This window comes from Rhipicephalus sanguineus, chromosome 1 (genome assembly GCF_013339695.2).
Source record: "Rhipicephalus sanguineus isolate Rsan-2018 chromosome 1, BIME_Rsan_1.4, whole genome shotgun sequence".
NCBI classification, from domain to species: domain Eukaryota; kingdom Metazoa; phylum Arthropoda; class Arachnida; order Ixodida; family Ixodidae; genus Rhipicephalus; species Rhipicephalus sanguineus.
This window is the reverse complement of record NC_051176.1, coordinates 248,864,752-248,881,185: the sequence shown is the minus strand read 5'-3', so window position 1 is coordinate 248,881,185 and position 16,434 is coordinate 248,864,752. Positions and strand designations below refer to the sequence as shown.

Here is a 16,434-nt window from a genome sequence, read left to right as displayed (position 1 = left end):
GAGATGTGGACGAGGTATCACGGCTCAACAATGAAACGGCGCGGCAGGCGTTGCGCGTCGCCCTCTGCGCAGCTATTGGCGCAGCAGACGACGCCCGTGAATGCGGCACTAACGAGCCCGCTCAGAGTAATTTTTTTTCGATGGAGCAGTCAAATTTACGCAAGATTTTGTCTCTCAAGCAGAGCTACTAGTTCTAGCATTATTTTAGAGTTCCTAAATAAATGTAGTCGTACATGATTCTAGTAACGTCAGACAAAGCCGCGCGGAGCCAGATTTGTAGCCGAAGTCGGATCCAGAATGTGCGCCTGGAAACTTCGTAGCGGTTGTCTCTGTTGTAGCGCCGTTGGCGCCGTCAGAGCATATGCACGCGAAAGTGTGATAGGAAACGAGGAATGAGCTATCTTTGCGTGCGACTGCTGGTGAAATGAATAGTGGTCATAGTAAAGTCCGAGCGCGTGCCATGCGGGTGCGTGCGAAAGCGTTCGAAGACGACGAAGTGCTCCATGTCGCGCTAAGCTCGTGTGACGGCTCGTGATAATCCTTTCGATCGCTTGTACTTCGGTCTCTCTTTCGCTGAGCAAGGTGAGTGGTGGAATTATTACTTGGCTACGTTATTTTGCTGGAGAGATGTGCGGCATTGAAATCCAGTTGCTTCACAGCAATTTGCTTCTTCCCCCTATCTTCTCTAGATCCGCAGAAGCCATGACTACCGCCGTGAGGATCAAGCGCAAAGCCGACGAGAGCCCTGCGGATGCTATTGTTCTGGCTGCAAAAAGAGCAAGAGCAACCGAGACCGAAGATGAGCCTGCGCAGAATTTCACATTTCAGTACGCCGGCACGGTCGACACCCTTGTAAGTGCGCCGATATGCAGATATCTGCACGTGATATTCGAGCGACAGTGATAAACTAATTGTTTATATTGTTCTTCGGGCCAAGCTGGGTATACTGTCGCGCTGCTCACCACGACGCGACGGGTGGACCCTCTCGCGTCGCGTTGTCGAAGCGGTTCTCTTTCCTCCATGGGGGCAATGGTTATATTGGAATAACAAAACGTAACGACGAATAGCCACTTTTGCCGCGAGCCCTACTAGATATTCCAGCGCCTCTGAAGAAACGTTCTACATCGCCAGCATCAAATGCTACGGTGCAGTCGGTAAGTTTCTTGGCTTTTAGCGGCGTCTTAAGCTTTATTATCTTCAAAAGTAGCAGCGCATATGAATAACGATAGACGTCAGACTCTGCCCAGGTGGCTCTGCGCCCTCATCGCAGCCCTGGCGCCAACTGGGTAGTGCATAGAGAGCCGCACGGCAGCGAATGTGCGTAAACCACAATAGGCCGCCCCTCTTTTGTTTGTGTCGAGGCACGGTTTCCTGAAAATCAAGACCTGGAAAACGTCTTCCACTAATCCACACTTCAGAAAAGTAGGAAGCTCATCAGAGCGAACTGTGGGCACGATGCAAAAGAAGTTTCAGTTATTTCGGCGCACTGCAACTTGCAAGTGCAAGCAAGCATTGCTTGCATCGAGTACGAGGCAAGCCCTCCGACGTCTGTTCTCTAGCATCTAAATGCATTAAATTTGGGTAAACGCATAATGACAAAGTGATGGAAGTATATACACAATCAATTTAGTTAGTTATGTATCTTATGATCAGTAGTACAAAGCTTGCTTTGTCAGGGACGAAAGGCCCTGGCGATTTCCTCCTTTTCAGTTGCATTCTGTCCGTTCAACTCTCACTTCTTGTGCGTTTGAATGTTTTTTTATGCATCTTCGCATGTTCTGTTGATGGTTCTCTTCCATTTGTATATACTGCAAATGGGGATACGTCCGTGTCCACTTTTGCAGGGTATAACCGAAGCCAAAACAAACCTGAAGGTGGTGACGATCAACATTTTGTGAGTTACTTGTATGACACACGTGTTAGCATTTGCTAGTTAAAACCGGAACATTGAGTCTTCAAAATGTACGTGCACAGTGCTGTGTGGTGATGACCGATTCAGATTATGGGAGGTTGCGGTGTGCGTGATGTTTATCACGCGTCCTGAGTCTGCCTCTAGCTACTCACTGCGTGTTACACGGCGCACACCTTGGTAATACTCTGCTGAGCTTCATAGTCAAGGTTGCCGCGGTTATCCATCAGGGCTATGAAAAACAATAACAGCAGAGCCACATTATCACACTTTCTCATGTGACTGGCTATTGAGAATGCAAGTAATTCGCTTACCCAACTCGTTCAGCGGCCTGTATCCAGTGCTCTCGTTTTTCTGCTTTGTGTGACAGCTATGGAAATTGGTAAAACTGAACATTGTTATTCAGTCCTTTACGTCAGTGGCAATTCACAACGCAACAGTAGCGTTGATTGCGTCGTTTTTTCGTAGCGCGCGAATCTGTCACATTTGCTTTTGTTTTCACCATTGTTCTGGTGACTGATCCAACAAGCACTTCATGGCAGTTCGGACTTGCGGAGGGAAATTTATAGCTCTCATTTTGAGTGTTAAATGCGCAAGACCCATGAAATATTAAGCTAAATTATTGTTTTGTGCTTGCTAGTTGCACCTGGTTCCACAGCACACTTTACAAGGAAGTCGGATTTTGCACTACTCAATTCCTTCCTTCTCGCTCTGACGGGTGGCACTACACGTTTTGTGAAACTCCGGAGTCTGGCGTGTATACAGTATCGCCAATACATTGACGCAGCTTGATACTGAGGCTTTTTTGGAAGGCTGCCATAATTTTTAATGAAATCATGATAGAGGCACCAGTTATCATGATTCATCATGTCACCGGTTACAAGTTATCAAAGGCTGCTATGGCAGTTGTACGAGCAGACGAGCTGCTGGTGAGACCGGAAGTGCTAATATTAATGTTTGTTCGGTGTTTTAACAGCATAACACAATATAAACATACATATTATCTGCTTATCAAACTCAAAATTCACAACGAAAGTAATAATGAGGGTGTTATCATGATTATAACATCAGCCAGTGGTGGAACTGCCGACAATCACGTCATGTTTTGCGGACTAATACATCATTTGTCAAGAGAAGAGGAAGCGATTTTCAGCTGACTTTGAGAATTTATTGTAAATTCCAGGCCGCGCGGTTCGTTATATTTGGCTCGCGTGTTCTCGGGAGCCTCGACTACAGATTGGCAGCTCTTTTTGACCATGCTCAAAAAGTGTTGTAGGGCCCCTTTGAGTATTCCCCTATGCTTATTTCATGATCGCCTCGCAGTATGATCTCCATACCATGTACCAATGATGTGTGTGTGTGTGTCTGTGTACACACACACCTACCTGCACAGCTGTACACTTTATTGATGCATTTTCCATTCAGCTCTCACTTCTTGTGAATCCATAATATTGTCTATTTGATAATGACGATGATGATCAGTTGTGTTTGAGCGCTTTGTAATGTGTGGGCCTTTAAACCACACACTCGTTGCGCAATTCACATGGTGTGACACCTGGTGCCATTCTTTGCTTGGGCCACGCAATAATACGTGTTAACGTGACTCCTCGCACTACGACGCCTGTTTCCGAAGCAGTTTCAAGCATTGACGAGGCTTTGTGGTAGAATACCTGACTGCCACGCAGAATGCCTGGGTTCGATACCGGCACGAAATTTTCTTTGCATTCATCAGGATTTTTAGCTCACAACCGAGGCTGCTGACACTGGAATTTCTGTGACACAGGCTCTTTAACACTATCTTGTTAATATGCTGTACAACACTTCTGTGCCCACCTACACGCGGGTGATCCTCCTCTGAACAGCCGTCTTGGTTTTCTTTACGGCCATGGCACATGGTTATGGAAAAAGAGCAATTTCATTCAATGTTTGATAGGTGGTGCTATTAGCTTCACTTAAAAGCATGTTAATATGCACATTTGTACTCTTTTTACAACTTCATTTAGAACTGCGTTCAAAGTCATGTTTTGAATTTTTTATGTGGTAGTGTCTCCCAGGCATGACAGCTCAGCATCTGTATGCCCATTAGTGCAGTAACATCATTTTTAGTGTGGCAATGAATTGATTAGATAGCACTAAAGAAATGCTTTGCAAATAAACAGCCTTGGTAAACAGGATAAATATTGGCTGTGAAAGTGATCACATTGTTATTATGTTCAACGCAAAAACAGTGCACAGTATAAGCAGCCCTTCAGGACTTGGAATTAAAAAAAGTTAACACCCAATGGGACATACCTATCCCAAAACAATGTCAGGCTTTCATTTACTTCCTTGAAAACTCTGCTTTCCACCTGGAAGTGCCAGGTATGCAGTGTTAAATAAAGGAAAGGCACGAAAAGTATACATAGTTTGGTTGTGGAATACTTTGGGTGCTACATATTGCAAGGTTAACCTGCACAAAAAGACTAACACTGAACGGGACATGCACATTCATTGTTAGTCCTTTTGTGCTGGGTAACCTTGCAATAGACATAAGTGCTTATGAGCCTGCTGAATGAAAAAAGGGGAATTTAAGGGCTCATTTATCTTTGTTAGAAACAACATTAATGAAAACCAACAGACAGAGAAGCTAACGAAAGTATAGGGGATGTTATTTGTAGCAATTACGATATGAATGTGAAGAAATTAACGTGGAAGCAAAGACAACTTGCTGCCAGCAGAGACCGAGCCTGCAATCTTCGGATAATGCGGCCGACGCTCTACCAATTGAGCTACAGCGGAGGTCGTCCTCTTGTCCACTTTATCGGGTATATCTGTGCATGTAAGCCTGGGAGTGTTAGTCAGCGCCACTTGCAGTCATGATAGCGAGTGTGGAACACTTTTTTCTGCCTGCTGCCATCACGTAGCACATGATCTTTTTACAAGCTGGCAGCTGACAAAAAACTCACAGGGTCTCTTATGCATCTGCCCCAGTGGACTCAAAGGTGAAAGCCATCTTCTTTTTTTTCTAAGTCGATGTATTGAACCTCCTGTGCCCCCCCTCCGGAAGCTTTCTGCGACTAATGTGGTTTTGCAATGCCTCCAGGATTGGAAGCATTGTAAGCCTTCTGCACCTTAACTTGTTTTGCACTGCCTCCAGGATCGGCCCACCTTTGACCAAGCAGTGATGTCATGATGACATCATATGGCGACGGCATCGTGATTTTTTTTTTGCATCGCACATGGGACACCGGCCAATTTTCGCGGTTGATGAGGCACCTGAAGCTTTCGCCTTTATAATCCCTCGTATACTACCTGAAGGCATCAAGTCTGCCAGGTCGAGACCCTTGCTATGAATGAACAAAAGAAGGGGAATTTAAGGGCTCGTCTTTCTTTGTTTGACACAACCTTAATGTTAGACACAGCCTGCTGGCAGCAAATTGTCTTTTCGTTCACTTTACTTTCTTCACATTTATATCGTAATTACTACAGATAACATCCTCTACACTTTCCTTGGCTTCATTGTCTGTTGCTTTTCACTATGGTTATGAACCTGCTGTGGTAGCTTAGTGGCTAAGCACGAGGTCATTGGGCCAAATCATGGTCATGGTGGCCCCATTCCGATGGGTGTGAAATGTGTAAAATGCCCATCTAGCATGCATTGAGTGCACATCAGTGCCACCCAAGGGGTCAAAATTAATCCGGAGTCTCCCACTATGATGTGGCTCATGATAGAATTATGATTTTGGAATGTAGAAGCCTAAAATGAAAAACACAAAAAGTATTTGGGGTGTCAAAAAGCGTAAGTGTGAGTCCATGGTTAACAGATATAGTTACCAACTGATCATGTTGCATGCAGCATGTCGCTTTTATGTAGTTTCACCAGCAAGCAGCTGACCATAGTGGCATCAGTGTCAGTCACGTTGCCTGGCTTTTCCTTCAAATGGTCTCTCCACTGACGTTTGTGTGTTTATGCAGGGTGACGTTGAAGCGGCTATCCAGCAGGTGAAAGAGGCAAGTCGTCATAGAGCAGACCCAAAGATCCATCCTGTTGACCTACAGTCAAAGCTGAGAAATGAACATCGTTCAGCTAGTAAACAAAGTCGCCTGCAGTTGCTACTGCAACATCGGGCGATACTCGAGGAGATTTGCTCGGAAGAAATAACCGATGAAAACTTGGAGGCTCCACGTGAGTCGACGCACAGCCTGTTCCGTCTTTACGACGTGTTCGATGAAGACAAAAAGAGCAAGGACACAAAGGAAGATGTAAGTTCGTAAGATGACATTGCTATTGGTGTGCCGTAGATATTGCTTAACAGAAATATTTTGCAGTAGCTCAGTCAGGGGCGTAGCCAAGGGGGAGGGGTTGGGGGTTCAAGTTCCCCCCGAAATTTTCAATTTTGCTTGCGTATATATACACGCACACATACAGATGTAAGCACTAACATACATAAAGTATGGTTGAACCCCCTCCCCCCTCCAAATTTCTGGCTACGCCTCTGAGCTCGGTGTATGGCTGTTTCACATGACGCAATTTTAGCTCTGCAACAAGAATCATCTTTTTGACCACTGGAACTAAAGCTACTGTGGTTGCAGAAATGCAGAGGCTTAGTACCCTCTCTGCACCCTCAGAGGATTGACATATTCTCGAAGAGCTGAATGTGGTATGCAATGCTGACATCTGGCCACTTAGAAATGGTATGATTGTTCCAGTGAACTCAAATGGATGGAAGCAGGTGGACAGGAAAGGCCAGAATAGGTTGGTTTTTCCTGTCTACCTGCTTTCTTCCGTTGTTTTTTGCTGAGAACCTTCATAATATTCCTACTGCAGTACCTATTGCCCAACTATGCACTGAAACTGACCACTTGTGTTTGATAATGCTATGCATATGCACCAGAGACATGACATGACATCCACATAAGCTGTGATGTAAACTAGTGGCATCATTTGTGCAGTTATACCAGCTCTGCCAGATGTAGTGCATCGTTAATATATAGTTGAATGTTTGCATATACCATAGTACACTCCAAATTATTCTTTTCCACTGTTGCTGAAGATTACCTCTCTTTGTGACAAAGCAAATTAAAGCCTCATAAATGGTTTAGAATAATTGCCACATACTTTGAATGGGCTTGCATGTTTGGGCATTAAAGGGGCACTGACACAAAATTTTGAAGGCGAGATAACTTGTGGGGTAGATTTGTGTGGGCACACATGCCATCTACAGAATATCAACGGCGAATATAGCCGAGAACACATCTAAAATCAATTTTAAAGTGTGTTTCGCCTAACTGCACACGAAATGTACGGCATCGGCACCAACTTGGCTTTAGTGTAAACAACCGTCAACCACCTGCATGAGGGGTTTGTGTTGGCTGCCATGATCCTTGCGAGTGTTCTGTCCTAGCAGACATTTTATGGACTTGCACTGGAATACAAAGGCTGATTTTCTTGCCTTGGCAGTGCATTTTTTTTGGGGGGGGGGGGGGGTCACACATATTTGCAACATCCGAGAGGGTATTATAGCTGCCCCCAGGGAGCCTTTCATTGAAAGGAGTTGTCAAGATGGGTACTCATGTGAACGCAGTTTTGTGTGCTTACATGGCCAGCTATGTTAACAATAAAACCACTTGGGGTTCCGCCTCTCTCGGCACTGTCTAAAACCGGAACTGCAACTGGGTGCTATAAAACCGTCTCTAAATAACTGACCATCACATGCTCGAGCAATCGAGGTTTCCAGCCGTGATAAGTGGATCGTTAGCTACTTATTGCAACAGAAAAAAAAAAGATTTAAAATTTTTGTGTCAGAACTCCTTTAACAGTGTATAGCAATTTTTACTTGCTCTAGTTTAAACATGACCAAGCATATAAATCTGAACAGTTCAGGTAGAAGTATTCAGTGCGAGAGATGTAACTTGAGAATCGTGCTTCAGTCACTCATGCGGTGTTTTTTGGGATCTATAAACTCTACGGTGTCTATTCCCAGGAGCAAGCAAAAGAAGGGACTTCAGAAGTTGCATGCAATGACGTTCCCATGGTCCGAGAAGCTGTCAAGGAGACAACAGTAGATGGTGATTATGTGTACGACGTGTACTTTAACAACCTCCTTTGCAACTTCATGAGTGAGGACGAGTTCAGGTGAGTGTAGGCAGCTTGGCAAGCACAATTCTCCTAAGATATTAAGGCACATAGGTGCTCAATATGTGAGGAAGAGAAGCAGCAGTCAGCACTGGGGCTCTACCTTAGGTATGAGGTGCAAGTTTTGCAAACTGTTAGTGCAGACCTCACTGAGACTGCCATCACTGTGCCAATTTTCTGGCTGCCACCTCATGTCAATAAATCCCCTATCCAATGTAACATGTTAGGCCAATACAAGTATGGGTACTTTTCCTTTGCTTCTCCCCTTACTAGGAGGTCTGCTGGTTGCCTTGATATGCCTTATTTAATGTTGGCAGGTTTGGATGTGTTGATAACCTGGACATATGATAGCTTGTAGAAGTATTACTAAGGCCGAATAAGCTTCTTGAAAGCATAAACTTGATGACGTGGTGAAGCGGCTCTGGCATGGCTAGCTTGCTATGGCTGCCACAAATTTGACGTCAGCGGTAGAACATCTACCTTAGATGTTTGCGACCAGTGTTAACTATATACCTGAACTTTAAGAAGGAAAGAGAATGTATATCTTGGGCTGCAAATGCTGCTGCAGCTACAACTGCACGTGCAGGACGTGCGAGACAGTTAACTTGGGACGTTGGAGCATATCGGATCTGAAATCGAATAGAACATGGGTTACCAGATCTTGCACGGTGTAGGAAAAATGCAAAAGAAACAATGCGAAAGTCGTGCATCTGTCACTGAGTGACAAATATAAAGAAACGAAACAAGCGATTGCTGCATATAGTCTCGTTTTTGCTATGTAATGTGCTGTAGGGTTATGGAATACAGACAAGTTGGAAGTTTAGCGCTCATCCTGTTGCCTGTCATTTCCTTCCTTGCTTCTGTCTCTTTCCTACAGGCTCAAACTGAGCTGTGCAAAACGAGATTATGATGCACAAACTTGTCCAGTCTGCAGTACTTGATTGCTGCTGAGCTTTTGGAAGGGCGCAGAAGTAATTCCACTTGTGTTAATTGTAAGCATCATTGCAAAAGATGAATGCTGGTGTGAGTGGTACCACTATGACCTTTAAATGAAGCTAAGTTCCAGATGATGTCCTTGTTCAACTCTGTCTGAGAAAGTGAAGTAACCACCATTGAAAACAAACCTATTGTTGATTGCATTTCGTGATGCTGGAGGCTTGGTGCATCATGTACAATATCCATTTAAACTCTAAATTAATGTGCGGAAACACTTGCAACAAGTGATTCGATGCTGCCATCCTGATTTGTCTTTTGACAGTGGCTTTTATTGCACAATGCGAGGCCGTTGAGGAATGTCTGGCCAAACATCACATTCCTGCTTTGTTACATACCCGTATTCAACCACCTGTTGCCATTTTCATTTTATCTGAAGTTGCCGTTAAGTGTCATGATTGTGCATCCATCAAAACTGCTGTGAGTAATGTGCTGAAGAACATTGCATATGATGCTTTTTCTGCTTGCTTCCATGACATCTAGAAACGATGGCCGCTGTATATAGGTAGTTGAGGCTGTTCTGATAAGAACTGGAGTTCTTGGCTTGCGTGAACTTTTTTTGCAACCTTTATCTTAGGAACTGTAGACGGGTAACGCTCTCTGCCCTTCTTTCAACTCGCATCTCTGGTTGGTGTTGCTTCCCTGCCTCCTTCCACACCCATGCCTACGGGCCTTGTCATGTTCACATAGTGAGCTCCACAACCTCTACCTGTTCCACCTTGTCATGTTCACATAGTGAGCTCCACAACCTCTGCCTGTTCCACAGTAGGGTGTATTTCTACTGGCAGCATTACACATTCTGCATTGGATAGTCCATCTTGTTTAGAAGTATTTGTGTGTGTGTCCTTGACTCTTGCTTGAAGTGTGATGGTTCCCTCGAGAGGAAGGGACCACGGTCACCAGCATAGCCATGCGCAGGGTGCTCATTCAGGGAGGGGGGGGGGGGGGGGCAAACGTTAATCGCAGTGCCCCCCCTCCCTATTAAGTCAATGTATGGGGCAGACTTTGCGCCCCCCTCTTCTTAGGTGACTAGGGGGGGGGGTGCCCCCCTCCCCCGCCCTCCCGTGCACACGCCTATGGTCACCAGTATGAAATTCCAACAGTTTTTGTGTCACGCAGCCACTTCATATTTTGCTGACAAGATGAACACCACATTATCCATATGGCACAGTTGGTTTATTTACAATGCACAAGCACATGTAGGTGCTCTTAGTGCTTTAATATTTTAAAATTTCATTTAGCTCCGCAATTAACCTGCAGTGCTTTGCTTTTTGCTTTGTATGTTGTGGCAGTTTCATGTCCCTGTGGTTTTTGAAGATAAAAGTGTAGACTAGTTGATTCTCTATATTCAAACTAGAAATGGTGCTGAGTATGAGGGCATGTAAGAGGCATGCAAGAAACCAACACAGCACTCCATCTGCGTTTTTTGTGTTCTCTTCTGTGCCCTCATATCTTGAGCAATTTACAGTTTGACGTCTGTGTCATTGCAAGGTTGTTCCAATCAGCACTCCTGCTTGGGCGACACCCTGGCCTGCAATATTTTGTATAAATAAGTTGCAGTGAAAACAAAGCTATTATACATAATAACGCACTTGCGAAATTGTATGTTTTCTCCCATTTTCTGTTGTGCTGAATGTACTTAACTGAAAGGCCAACTCTAGCGATTTTTTTACCATGTTAAAGTAATGGTGATTTTATGTTCCTGGTTCCAATAGCAGAAATACTCAGCAAATTCAAAAATAATTTTAAACAACCTAAAAACTGCATTACGAAGCTAAGACCCAGCCAAGCAGTACTGTCTTCTCGTGACGTATAACATGGTAAAAATCGGAAGTCGTGCAAGGCATGCCGGTCTTGCTAGCACGGAGTATGAAAGCTGCGAAGAGCAGACGCTCAGCGGAAGATGACCACTCAGCCCCAGCTGTACCATGCCTGTGACTAACCGTGCCACGTGCACAAACTCCTCGAAGCTGTTGTACAATGACAGGTGCGATTCGGGTGCACTCGGAGGCCAGTCAAAATCGCTATTTCTCATCAATGAAGTAGAACACGTTTGTGTTGTGCGCGTGCCTGGTTGCACCATTCACTGCCAGATGGCACCACCTGTCCAGACTGCTCAAGTTTATGGCTGCCGTTATCGGGTAAAATACTAACTCTATGAAGTTTGCGAACCAACTAAATTTATTTCATATCGTTCTGGGAAGAAAGCATAAGCTTGTGGATAGTGGCGTCGAACATCGCGTCGATAGGATCGATTAAATTTAATGCAAGCAAAGTACGAGCCACCTTTTTGCGATGCGCAGCTTACCACATACTACAGTACTGCAGTGTACCTTATATGGACAGACCCAGTTATAGTGTACTAGGATATCCAGTACACTATAGACCCGGCATACATCATGGAAAGAGTTTCCGTACGCTTAATTTTGCGCATGTGCACTTTTAATCTGGTATGGTATAACCGTGCTTTTCATACGGTAAACCAACGCTGCTAGCTAAAACACTAACATTGAGACGAAGGGTAAGCGTTAGCTGCGAGTGTTTAGTGACTATATGGGGAATCGTGTGCAGCCCACAACGCAACGCCACTTGCTGCCTGTCGCACGTCCGCTCACGGGGAACTGATGTTTGCATGCTAAACTAGCTGAGCGCTGGCCAAATGCACACAATTATTGACTTGCGGACAGCAAACGCTGTAGGGGCACCTTGGTTCCATCACTTCCATCGCTCAACCATGAATGACGTCACATTAACAATGTGGCCAGTAATTGTGGGAAGCCAGGTGGGTGGCCCGAGGCAATCAAGAAAATTCGTTTGTAAACAATCTGCTTATCTCTCAAGCCTGTAATTTAGCATAAATGACAGAAACATGCAAAGGAATGCACCCAGCTATTTTTATTGAGATCCAGTGACCTCGAAAAATCGCTGGACTTGGCCTTTAAAGGGACTGTCTACTTTCGTTCATTGCCTTTTCAATTTGTGTCGCAATAGAAGGCTTACCATTTGAACTGGCCAACCTTGCAGCGCTTTCTGTGGAAAGCGAGTAGAAATATTTAAAGCAGAATTTTTAGATTTACGTTCTGTCTTCTTCAAACGGTGTAGAGATGCCCGCAACACAGGTGGCTGTATGCGAGGACAGTCATTGTGCTGGTGAAAGTAAAAAACTGAAACTACATGCAGTTCATGCAGGATTAAGTCGTTTTTGTTGAACAATAAAACGAAATAGTGTAATGGTCGTTTAGAGCACGTAGTCTGTCACATAAGGCATTATTACCACAGTCTTTCCCATTTTGTTTAGTAAACATGAAAAACCACCGCAGTCGAGAGGAAAAACTTGGTGTGTTCTAGCAACACTGGCATGGCGGCGTCATGAAACGAGCTATAGTGGTTCCACTCACCCCAAATGTGCAAATAAAACTAACATGCCTGGCAAGAAGGGCCTCACGGGAGAAGGTTCCTGCTGTTTTTCAGTTACATTTAGACAGTTAGGTGTACTGTGTTGCATATCCAACATGACAGCCAACATGGACATCTTTTGAAGGCAAAATCATCTTCACTGTAGAACCCCGGGTAGTTGACCGTGCTTCGATGTGAATTCAGCACCGGTGAATAGTAGTACATTTATATGAACGCAAACTCACAGGCATGGCTCGAAAATTCCATGAAGATAGCAGTGCTGCTCTTTGCCCAGAACGTTTTTTTCTCTTTTGACTGCGTATGATCCGCTGACGCCGGGCGCCATGCTGGCATGGCTCTTGTTTCTCCACTGATGAACTCAAAGGCAACATACACTGGGTGCCACCTTTCAATGAGCAAAAAAAAGAAGAAGCAAATATTACTCTGACACATTGAGAAGCTGCCAGGAGTGCATAAAATACAATTTAAGTTAGGTTTGTTTCCAAGCAAAATAAGTATCTGCGCGGGCTGATCGTGGGTCTCTACTGAACGGTTGACCGACATCACTGTTGGGTTATGCTAGGGGTCATTTTTTCACCACTTTCAAAGCCAAAATAATATTGTAATTCCTTGTTCATTGGGCAAATGCACGCTCGTTGCTGCCGATGCGACAATATTCGAACTTTCACCACAACCCCAAAGATTTTTCCGAGCAGTAGGCAGTCCCTTTAATACTAGTTTCTTTGTTTAGCCTGTTCCGTTGCGGTCCTCCCGATGCCTTTTCACGGGACCACAACACCGCATATGACTCCGATCCTGGCTCTGATGCTTTTGGTGGAGAAGACAGTGATGACAGCAATGCTGAAGATAACTGGAGGAACGACTACCCAGACGAAGAACATCACTTCCGAGAAGGTGAGTCAAGCGAAGTAATACTTTGCAGTTTGATGGGGGCTAATTGCTGAGATTCTTGCGTTTTTGGATTTAGGCCCATGTTCAACATCCTCATGTGGTCAATATACTGGTGTCCTTCACTACAGTGTCCTCTTATGTTCCACTGTGGTGCCGTGGGACATCACATATCACAACTTAATTGAAACAAATTAAAACGTTACCTAACAGACCTTTAAAAGTCACCGTCTCCCTTCGGGAGATTGAAGCATGCTTTGTTTAGGAAACCAGAGCTGGATAGGTGGTGCGCTTAAGAAGGGCACTTGGCGGGGAGATGTGGCATAACTCAGCCGCTCGAACAGACGACCAGCCACATTGTGCCACAGCAAGTGCACACATGTGCATCGTTTCCATGTTAGTCTTTGGCACAAACAGCTCAGTCAGCCATGGTGCCAGTCATTCTGTGCTATGGTTTTGGAAAAATAACTTTTCCTGAAGGCTACTTTCACGAAAAAGCACTCGAAAGCAGAGAAGCTTTGCTAAGCGGACTACGTCCATGTATATGGTGTCACAGACAGTGCCGTGCCATGGCAACGATTGCCTTGTCATTTTCTGGCTGCTTGTTGGGATTCATCACAAGCTGTGCTGGCTGACAAGCTTCCATTGGTAGGTCCATGCTGAGTTGATGCTGTGCTGCTATGTGGGTAGTAAGAGGTAAGCTTCATTTCTTCCCTGAGGATTTGACAGTCCGCGGTAAATATGCTCAAGGAGTTTGATCAAGCACCTTATTTCTAAGCAGACAGAGGCAAGTGAAAGAGGTAAAACAAATGTTAGGCAAATGGAACGATCAGTAAGAATTTTAAGACGTTGGACACTTCTCTAGTAAGGCATTAATTCTGATGTCACTTTGCCACTGTAGCTAATGCAGAAGAAAGCTTTACTGAATCAGTCAACTCTAGCAAGCTAAGCTCCCAGTAGCCTGCTGCTTGATTGATTCGAAACAAGAAACCTGTTCGTAGTATCACGAATTAAGTATAACAGAGGCATCTTGGCATCAAGTCTCCATCGCATGCATATTTTTTGCAACAGTTTGGTGGCTTAGTTGCATGTGCCCCCATGCCCATCTCGTATGACAATGCAGCTTTCCTTCCACATAACTGTTTGCAAATAATGGAGTCTACTTGCCTGTCATTTTGTTCTCTTAATGTGGTAGCATCAGAAGGGGCTTGGCGGTGGTACTCCAACGAAAAAATTTTTGCATATGCCGGGTGGCACATAATATTGCTCATTTTATTCCTGACAAAATGATGGCTACAGATTCTGTTGTTCGGCCGTGGCTCCTGATGCTGGCAGTCTTCACTATTGAATAAATCAGCGACACACAATATTTGCCCTAGAAACTAACATGACGTTGCTAGACAGGAAGTGTAACCTACTCCGCTTGCCTGAATGCTTGGATCCAATACTACCTCTGTTCTTCGCAGCGTTTAGAAGGATGCATTTTCCCCGATTCCTATGTAGTTGTAGCACTCGAATACCTCCTTTTGTTTTCCTTCAGCCAGTGCTGGGCGGTATCGAAGATACATGTATCTTAGATACTATCTTAGATACTCTATGGGTATCTTGTATCTGTATCGCGATACGTCTCGAAAGATGAGTATCTGTATCTGTATTTCCGATACATTCGATAATGTATCATGTATCTTAAGATACAAGATACTTCTGTCGCAACACAACCGTGCGACACAATAATCGCTTGCCAAGCTCCGCTTCTCAAGCTGGTACTGGTGCTACTAAGCCATCTGAATAAGTCTAAGGGCAGTGGCGTTATTTTATTTTTACGCCAGAGTCATCCAGTGAGGGTAGAAAATGAGGAAGACAAGCACGCGGACGTCTACGCCCAGCCCGCGCACCTTTTGTTTTCTCGATTTCTTTTCTTTTTAGTTGCGCCAATGCCGTGACACTTGCTCTTAGCCACTGTACATGCGCCGCATACTCCACTGCGTGCGGCGTCTATCGCGCAAATTCTCATGTTGTTACAGTGTCGTTATTGAAGATTCTCTTGCGTCTTGCTCCGTAACGAAATGTGATGCGTGCAAGAATGGGGTTGCTTTGCGTCGCGTGGATTTTACATATCAGCGATTTGAAGGATCTCGTGGATGTAAGTTTGACTTGCGTGCAATGAATTAACTTATATGCAAATAAGATTCTAACAAATTTAGCACCACCGGTACTGATGCTAGATCTAATAGAGCAAGCGTTTATTTAAGAGAAAAAATCTTAGCGTACCGTATTTTTCATTTCCATCTATATTTATTCAAAGAATTTATGAAATTATAATTTGTTTACTGGCACAAGCGCTTTCTTCGCTGTCATTTTGCATCACATACATTACCTAGGTCTCTGCACTGTTTTTCTGGTCTGGTCACTGCAATATGTATTTTGTAGCGCGCTCCCAAAATAATATTTCTGCTTTAGTCTTCTGTCTGCTTTATTTCTACTACTGTTTACACATTTAGACGTTGCCAAGGCGATTTTGAAAACAAATATATTATTATGTGGGCGTACCTTGAGTATACAGTACAAAATATTCTGCTTACCGCTTAAGAAAATAGCGAAATTGAGTTTGCATTATAATAATGGAAATGTTTAGGAGCCATCTTAAAGATGTTAGGAAGGGGATTCGAGAAACGTTGTTTTACTGAATGCTCCGATTTATTCATGAGCGTCCCAGCGAGCCGTTTCAGGCAAATTTCCGTAGGCACTGAATTTTCTATTCTCTCAACAGGTAAGTGTACAATACTTCATGCTCATAGCTATTAAGAGCGTCATCTGATTGTGTTTCTGTACTGATTCAATGTGAATGTTTGATACACAACCACCTCTCTCTTTTACTTATATTTGTTTTTTTCTGTTCTAGGCAGTCTTAAATATTTTTCCTATCACTAATCGTCACGTAATAAGAGAGTGAATAAGATTAAAAGAAAGGCGGGAAGGTTAACCAGGGCTGAGCCCGGTAGGCTACCTTGCACTGGTGAAGGGGGGGGGGGGAAGTTAGAGAGGAGGAAATGGGAGCTATAAGCGGCAATAGTGCGAATAGCGGCAGTGTCCTGCGACGCTTTGTGCAATT

At 44.3% G+C, this 16,434-nt stretch overlaps 1 protein-coding gene across 1 annotated transcript in view; it reads left to right on the top strand.

Annotated features, from left to right (window-relative positions):
* Positions 1-288: 288 nt before the first annotated feature.
* LOC119376897 (probable RNA polymerase II nuclear localization protein SLC7A6OS) overlaps positions 289-16,434 on the top strand; it is a 36,832-nt gene continuing 20,686 nt past the window's right edge. Inside the window, exons 1-5 of the mRNA XM_037646571.2 lie at positions 289-582; positions 690-852; positions 5,864-6,151; positions 7,873-8,024; positions 13,165-13,328. Coding sequence (XP_037502499.1) covers positions 703-852; positions 5,864-6,151; positions 7,873-8,024; positions 13,165-13,328 — 754 coding nt within the window. The 5' untranslated portion in view covers positions 289-582; positions 690-702. The remainder of the gene's footprint in view (positions 583-689; positions 853-5,863; positions 6,152-7,872; positions 8,025-13,164; positions 13,329-16,434) is intronic.